This window comes from Salmo trutta, chromosome 17 (assembly GCF_901001165.1).
Source record: "Salmo trutta chromosome 17, fSalTru1.1, whole genome shotgun sequence".
Taxonomy (NCBI): domain Eukaryota; kingdom Metazoa; phylum Chordata; class Actinopteri; order Salmoniformes; family Salmonidae; genus Salmo; species Salmo trutta.
In genome coordinates, this window is record NC_042973.1 from 30,984,766 (window position 1) to 30,993,414 (window position 8,649).

The 8,649-nt window shown below is 45.5% G+C and overlaps 1 protein-coding gene across 2 annotated transcripts; it reads left to right on the forward strand.

Annotated features, from left to right (window-relative positions):
- The first annotated feature begins 5,863 nt into the window (after positions 1–5,863).
- On the forward strand, positions 5,864–8,227 carry tmem253 (transmembrane protein 253). Of its 2 annotated transcripts, none has more exons than XM_029696476.1 (7): positions 5,864–6,051; positions 6,332–6,493; positions 6,706–6,816; positions 7,003–7,059; positions 7,335–7,445; positions 7,647–7,793; positions 8,014–8,227. In XM_029696476.1, exons 2-7 carry the CDS (start codon positions 6,332–6,334, stop codon positions 8,068–8,070), a joined length of 645 nt encoding a protein of 214 aa, XP_029552336.1. In that variant the 5' UTR covers positions 5,864–6,051; the 3' UTR covers positions 8,071–8,227. The 2 variants fall into 2 exon arrangements, with proteins under 2 accessions (XP_029552336.1, XP_029552337.1); XM_029696477.1 differs by having other exon boundaries at positions 6,715–6,816.
- The last annotated feature ends 422 nt before the right edge of the window (positions 8,228–8,649 follow it).

An 8,649-nucleotide genomic window follows, 5' to 3' on the forward strand; every position in this document is an offset into this window, starting at 1 on the left:
AACAAACTATAGTTTTGGCAAGTCGGTTAGGACATCTACTTTATGCATGACACAAGTAATTTTTCCAACAATTCTTTACAGACAGATTATTTCACTTATTATTCACTGTATCACAATTCCAGTGTGTCAGAAGTTTACATATACTAAGTTGACTGTGCCTTTAAACAGCTTGGAAAAGTCCAGAAAATGATGTCATGGTTTTATCATGATGTCATGATAGGCTAATTGACATCATTTGAGTCAATTGGGGGTGTACCTGTGGATGTATTTGAAGGCCTACCTTCAAACTCAGTGCCTCTTTGCTTGACATCATGGGGAAATCAAAAGAAATCAGCCAAGACCTCAGAAAAAAGATTGTAGACCTCCACAAGTCTGGTTCATCCTTGGGAGCAATTTCCAAACGCCTGAAGGTACCACGTTCATCTGTACAAACAATAGTATGCGAGTATAAACTTCATGGGACTATGCAGCCATCATACCGCTCAGGAAGGAGACGCGTTCTGTCTCCTAGAGATGAACGTACTTTGTTGCGAAAAGTTCAAATCAATTCCAGAACAACAGCAAAGGACCTTGTGAAGATGCTGGAGGAAACAGGTACAAAGGTATCTATAGCCACAGTAAAACGAGTCCTATATCGACATAACGCTCAGCAAGGAAGAAGCCACTGCTCCAAAACTGCCACAAAAAAGCAAGACTACAGTTTGCAACTGCACATGGGGACAAAGATCGTACTTTTTGGAGAAATGTCCTCTGGTCTGATGAAACAAAAATATAATTGTTTGGCCATAATGACCATCGTTATGTTTGGAGGAAAAAGGGGGAGGCTTGCAAGCCAAAGAACACCATCCCAACCGTGAAGCACGGGGGTGGCAGCATCATGTTGTGGGGGTGCTTTGCTACAGGAGGGACTGGTGCACTTCACAAAATAGATGGCATCATGAGGATGCAAAATTATGTGGATATATTGAAGCAACATCTCAAGACATCAGTCAGGAAGTTAAAGCTTGGTCTGAAATGGGTCTTCCAAATGGACAATGACCTCAAGCATACTTCCAAAGTTGTGGCAAAATGGCTAGATGTTCCGCTAGCGGAACACCTGCTCCAATATCCAATGATAGGCGTGGCGCGAAGTACAAATTCCTCAAAAATCCCAAAACTTCCATTTTTCAAACATATGACTATTTTACACCATTTTAAAGACAAGACTCTCCTTTATCTAACGACACTGTCCGATTTCAAAAAGGCTTTACAGCGAAAGCAAAACATTAGATTATGTCAGCAGAGTACCCAGCCAGAAATAATCAGACACTCATTTTTCAAGCTAGCATATAATGTCACAAAAAACAAAACCACAGCTAAATGCAGCACTAACCTTTGATGATCTTCATCAGATGACACTCCTAGGACATTATGTTTGTCACGATCCTCGTATTCTCCCTCATCGGAAGATATATCGAAATCACTCGATGACCAATACGCAGCAGGTTGACTGTTCCACATGTTTATTTTAGATAGGAACGACAAAACAAAATAAATACGCAAAGGAGAAAGGTGACAGTTTCACAGGTGAAACGAAACACAGTGCAAATACAATTACCCACAAACATCGTGGGGGGAAAAGGAACTTAAATATGATTCCCCAATCAGAGGCAACTAGCGACAGCTGTCTCTGATTGGGAATCGACATAACCCAACATAGAAAATAAACTATAGAAATGCCACACCCTGACCAAAATAGAAGAGTTCACCTGGTCAGGGCGTGACAGTACCCCCCCTCCAACGGTGCGTACTCCCGGCGCACCAACCTAAAGTCTATTAGGGGGGGGACCCGGGTGGGCGCCTCACCCTCGGTGGAGGCTCTGGCCCCGGGCGTGTTTCTCCCCCTGCCTCCACCCTAGCCCTACCCCTCTGGCCCGGACTGGACCACGGTGGAGCGGCATGCTCAGGCTCCGGAGCAGAGCCGCCGACCGGAACAGGACTGATCACCGGTGGACCGGACACAGGCCGTGCCAGACTGTGGACACGCGCCGTGGGCCTGCTGCGGGGGACAGGGACGGGCCGGACAGGACCGGGGACACGCACCACCAACCTGGTGCGGGGAGCAGGGACGGGCCGGACTGGCCTGGGGACACGCACCACCAACCTGGTGCGGGGAGCAGGGACGGGCCGGACTGGACTGGGGACACGCACCACCGGCTTGGTGCGGGGAGCCGGGATGGGCCGGACAGGACTGGGGACACGCACCACTAACCTGGTGCGGGGAGCAGGAATGGGCCGGACAGGACTGGGGACACGCACTACTAACCTGGTGCGGGGAGCAGGGACGGGCCGGACTGGACTGGGGACACGCACCACTGGCTTGGTGCGGGGAGCAGGGACGGGCCGGACTGGACTGGGGACGCCTGGCAGCTCGGGACAGTCTGGGCAGTCTGGCCACTCCGGCAGTTCAGGGCAGTCTGGCCACTCCGGCAGTTCAGCGCAGTCTGGCCACTCCGGCAGTTCAGCGCAGTCTGGCCACTCCGGCAGTTCAGCGCAGTCTGGCCACTCCGGCAGTTCAGCGCAGTCTGGCCACTCCGGCAGTTCAGCGCAGTCTGGCCACTCCGGCAGTTCAGCGCAGTCTGGCCACTCCGGCAGTTCAGCGCAGTCTGACCACTCCGGCGACTGTTGACTGACGGGCAGCTCCGACGACTGTTGACTGACGGGCAGCTCCGACGACTGTTGACTGGCGGGCAGCTCCGACGACTGTTGACTGGCGGGCAGCTCCGACGACTGTTGACTGGCGGGCAGCTCCGACGACTGTTGACTGGCGGGCAGCTCCGACGACTGTTGACTGGCGGGCAGCTCCGACGACTGTTGACTGGCGGGCAGCTCCTGCCCCGTCAAACAGCCCTTGTGCCCCCCCCTAAAAAAATCTTGGGGATGCCTCTCGGTCTCCCTAAACTCTTCCATCGCCCTGGAAATGCTCCTCCTTAACTCGGCCCATGTCCATCCTTCCTCTTCGTTCCTCTGCTGCTTGGTCCTGGTTTGGTGGGTAATTCTGTCACGATCCTCGTATTCTCCCTCATCGGAAGATATATCGAAATCACTCGATGACCAATACGCAGCAGGTTGACTGTTCCACATGTTTATTTTAGATAGGAACGACAAAACAAAATAAATACGCAAAGGAGAAAGGTGACAGTTTCACAGGTGAAACGAAACACAGTGCAAATACAATTACCCACAAACATCGTGGGGGGAAAAGGAACTTAAATATGATTCCCCAATCAGAGGCAACTAGCGACAGCTGTCTCTGACTGGGAATCGACATAACCCAACATAGAAAATAAACTATAGAAATGCCACACCCTGACCAAAATAGAAGAGTTCACCTGGTCAGGGCGTGACAATGTTATACAATACATGCATGTTTTGTTCAATCAAGTTCATATTTATATCAAAAACCAGCTTTTTACATTAGCATGTGACGTTCAGAACTAGCACTCCCACTGAACACTTCCGGTGAATTTACTAAATAACGTTCACAAAAAACATAACAATTATTTTAAGAATTATAGATACAGAACTCCTTTATGCAATCGCTATGTTCGATTTTAAAATAGCTTTTTGGTGAAAGCACATTTTGCAATATTCTGAGTAGATAGCCTGGTCATCATGGCTAGCTATTTTGACACCCACCAAGTTTGGTACGCACCAAACTCCGATTTACTATAATAAAAATTGGATTACCTTTGCTGTTCTTCATCAAAATGCACTCCCAGGACTTCTACTTCAATAACAAATGTTGGTTTGGTTCCAAATAATCCATAGTTATATCCAAATAGCGGAGTTTTGTTCGTGCGTTCAAGACACTATCTGAAGGGTGACGAAGGGTTACGCGCCCGACGCGTTTCATGACAAAAAAATTCTAAATATTCCATTACCGTACTTCGAAGCATGTCAACCGCTGTTTAAAATCAATTTTTATGCGATTTTTCTCGTAAAAAAGCGATAATATTCCGACCGGGCAACCCAGTTTTTGTTCAAAGACGAAAAAATAAAAACATGGTGTCGCCTCGTGCACGCACCCCAGTCTCATTGTTCTCTGATCGACCACTATCCAAATGCGCTACTGTTTTTCAGCCAGGGCCTGCAAAGGCATCATTCAACATTTTGCCGCCTTCTGAGAGCCTATGGGAGCCGCAGGAAGTGTCACGTTACAGCAGAGATCCTCAGTTTTCAATAAAGAGAGTGTAGAAGGCCAAGGAATGGTCAGAGAGGGCACTTCCTGTAAGGAATCTTCTCAGGTTTTGGCCTGCCAAATGAGTTCTGTTATACTCACAGACACCATTCAAACAGCTTTAGAAACTTTGGAGTGTTTTCTATGCAAAGCTAATAATTATATGCATATTCTAGTTTCTGGGCAGGAGTAATAATCAGATTAAATCGGGTACGTTTTTTATCCGGCCGTGAAAATACTGCCCCCTATCCATAACAGGTTAAGGACAACAAAGTCAAGGTATTGGAGTTAATTTGTATAATTTCTTTCCTTCTTAATGCCTTTGAGCCAATCAGGTGTGTTGTGACAAGGTAGGGGTTGTATACAGAAGATAGCTCTATTTGGTAAAAGACCAAGTCCATATTATGGCAAGAACAGCTCAAAGAAGCAAAGAGAAACAACAGTCCGTCATTACTTTAAGACATTAAGGTCAGTCAATCAGGATAATGTCAAGAACTTTGAAAGTTTCTTCAAGTGCAGTCGCAAAAACCATGAAGCGCTATGATGAATCTGGCTCTCATGAGGACCGCCACAGGAAAGGAAGACCCAGAGTTACCTCTGCTGCAGAGGATAAATTATCAGAATTACCAGCCTCAGAAATTGCATCCCAAATAAATGCTTCACAAAGTTCAAGTAACAAACACATCTCAACATCAACTGTTCAGAGACTGCATGAATCAGACCTTCATGGTCGAATTGCTGCAAAGAGACCACTACAAAAGAATACCAATAAGAAGAGACCTGCTTTAGCCAAGAAACACGAGCAATGGACATTAGACTGGAGGAAATGTGTCCTTTGGTCTGTTGAGTTCAAATTTGAGATTTTTGGTTCCAACCGCCATGTCTTTGGGAGACGCAGAGTAGGTGAACGGATGATCTCCGCATTTGTAGTCACCACCTTGAAGGAGGAGGAGGTGTGATGCTTTGCTGGTGACACTGTCAGTGATTTTTTTAACCTTTACCCAATTGAGATGGTTTGGGATGAGTTGGACAGCAGAGTGAAGGAAAAGCAGCCAACAAGTGCTCAGCATATGTTGGAACTCCTTCAAGACTGTTGTAAAAGCATTCCAAGAGAAGCTGGTTGAGAGAATGCCAAGAGTGTGCAGAGCTGTTTTCAAGGCAAAGGGTGTCTACTTTGAAGAATCTAAAATCTAAAATCTATTTTGATTTGTTTAACACTTTTTTCGTCACTACATGATTCCATATGTGTTATTTCATAGTTTTGATATCTTCACTATTACTCTACAATGTAAAAAATCGTACAAATAAAGATAAACCCTTGAATTATAGGTGTGTCCAAACTTTTGACTGTTGTTTGAATTTTCAAACTAGTTTTCATTGGAAAGGCAATTCATCCTAATCATTACTCCACGTGTTTAATTATATTCTGAGCTGACTTTGCCATGGAGCCAGCCCGGTTCCAAAAGGAATGCAATCAACTTTCACCAGGTGCAAAACGCGCCCAACCGGGCGTCCTGGCCAGATTAATCAGATCCCCTCATTGATCAAGTCTCTCTCTCTCTGTGGCCAATCAGAACACATTATCCCTTCCTTAGAGGTGGGCCATATCAGCCTGGAAGTAAACTATGCTTCAGGTGAACTTTGACCGTGTCAGTCTGTGGTGGTGAGGGCGGAAGAGTGAGACGCTGTGAATGACTGACCAACACAAAGCCTTTATGATTTCAGGTCCCTCTCTTTTTTCCCTCTATGAGGTTTAGATGGCTGATTCTATTCTTTGTGGATATGAAAGTTGTTCATGAGGAAGCCAGGCTGTGGACCCATTGCTGCTGAAGGTAAGATAGAGAGAGAAAGGCTGTGATCAGTGTGTCTGAATGTGATAGTGTGTGTGTGTGTGTGTGTGTGTGTGTGTGTGTGTGTGTGTGTGTGTGTGTGTGTGTGTATGGGTGTGTGTATGGGTGTGTGTATGTGAATGTGTGTGTGTGTAGCCTTATATGCCCATTAGATGGGATACGTTTTCCTAATATCTTCAGCTGAAGCTATTACATCATCAAACAGCGACATGTCTCTTACATCATCAGACTGCAACATATGTTTGTTGTCTGCCTTTCTCAGATGACTCAGAACATGTTCCAAGAGGGGCTGTACCATGTTTTTTTTAAGGACCGCACCTCGGGCCACCCACTCACTGTAACCACCAATCAGGAAGAATTTAAAGATGTGCGGATTGGACGCTGGTTTGGGACAGTCGTTAACACCCGCCTCCTTGTCACTGGGGTGAGGATGAGGAAAACAAAAAACAACCCTGTGGTTCCTAATCAGTGCCCTGTGACCAAATACTGTTATTAATCAGTTATTATGATTTTACCATGTAGTTTCGTAAATACGTTACCATTTCCTGTGAAATAAAGTGTTACCCAAAACCATCACTCTAGAGTACTTCTCCTGTCTCTGTCTCTGCCGCACCCCCCTCTCTCTGTCACTCTAAGTTTTTGCAGGTCTTTGGTGCCCTGGCCTCCATCCTAACCACAGTAACCTACGCCTGCGTGAGCTTCAACTGTTCCGTCTCCTTGACTACACCAGTCTGGTCCGGCCTGTTTGTGAGTCCTCACTTTTCACTGTCTTATGCAAGACTGTGTTAGCCCACTGAGGTAATGCCTAGGCATCCCCGGTTGACACTGTCTATGTTGTCACTACCTGTTTCAAAATGTTTTTCCCATGATGTGCCCACTGAACACGACCCTGGTATAGATGATGTCACTAGCCTGGTTATTGTGTTGTTACAGTATCTGGCCACTGGAGGGCTGGCAATGGAAGTTCAGAGGAAACCCAACAAACTCAATGTGAGTATATATAGTTGTATTTATTTTTGATTTAACTAGGCATATATAACACAAGTGCTTTATTCAATGAGCGATCTGATTAATCAAAAAATGTACGATATACTTTTTGGATTCATTATCCCAATTTTGAAGTCTCACCCTAGTGAATCTTTTGTGTTGTTCGCCAGTTAGTAGTGAGTCGCTAAATTCATTGCTTCTGTGATTGTGAAGTGTTTCACCATTTTTTATTTTAAGTTAAGTTGTTATGCTCACTGTTCTGTTAATGTGTTGAACAGGTGACCACATTGATAGGCCTGAACATCTTCAGCCTACTGCTGGGGTGCTGTGCTCTGCTGGCCTACAGCCTCATCACTTCACAGGCTAAAGCACTCTACACAGACCAACAGGTGTGTTGTACTGTGTGTGTGTGTGTGTGTGTGTGTGTGTGTGTGTGTGTGTGTGTGTGTGTGTGTGTGTGTGTGTGTGTGTGTGTGTGTGTGTGTGTGTGTGTGTGTGTGTGTGTGTGTGTGTGTGTGTGTGTGTGTGTGTGTCTCTCTCTGTGTGTAACCCCCTTCTTTCTTTGTCTCCCTCCGTCGTCTCCCTCTCAGCGTGCAGGTGTGTACATAGCGAAGGGCAGCTCTATCATGTTCACAGTACAGTGTCTGCTGGCCTCTGTCTACACTCTCTTCCTGTCCTGGAGAGGTCTACGACGGTACAGCGGCCCCCACACTCAGACCTACAACCGTCTAGCACAGGCAAGATCAAATGCACGCAAATGCCAGCACACGCACACACACACAACAGCAGCAGCATATACAAACACTAGCACATACGCATGGACGCACATATGCACCTGGCCGAATACACTCACACAATCAAATACATATTGACATGGTCACATGTTTAGATGCACTGGATTTACTAAACAAACATTGAGCTGAACTGGACTCACTAAACAAACACTCTTTTTCACAGGGCCTGGATGAAGACACTAATGAGCCCCTAATGGAAACAGGAGAATTCAGCCTCTGAACCAGCAGACCTATGAGTGTGTGTGTCTGTTTGTGTGTGCATGACACACTATCTTAAGACATTCCTTTGATGAGGATGTCAAAGAATATGCAAAATGATGTACCATACTAACATTGTATTTCATTCCTATGACATAAAATAGAACATCGACAATCAATCCCATTTTGTCTAAGTCACTGAGTTTCAACAAAACCAATTGAATTGTAAATATGTGTAACGGTTGTCGTCGGGAATAGAGGACCAAAACGCAGCAGGAATGTGGATGCTCATCTTGTTATTTATTTTAAATAAAAAGAACACCAAAATAACAAAACAGTCTTGTCAAGCTCACACAGGCAAAACAAGAAACAATCTCCCACAAACACTACACCAAACAAATTCCCATATATAGGACTCCCAATCAGAGGCAACGAGAAAACACCTGCCTCCAATTGAGAGTCCAACCCTAATAAACCAGATATAGAAATACAAAAGACCAGAGACCACATAGAAATACAAACATAGAACATTACCCAAAAACCCGGAAATAATAAATCAAACGCCCTACTAAATAAACCACCACCCCGAACCACATAAAAC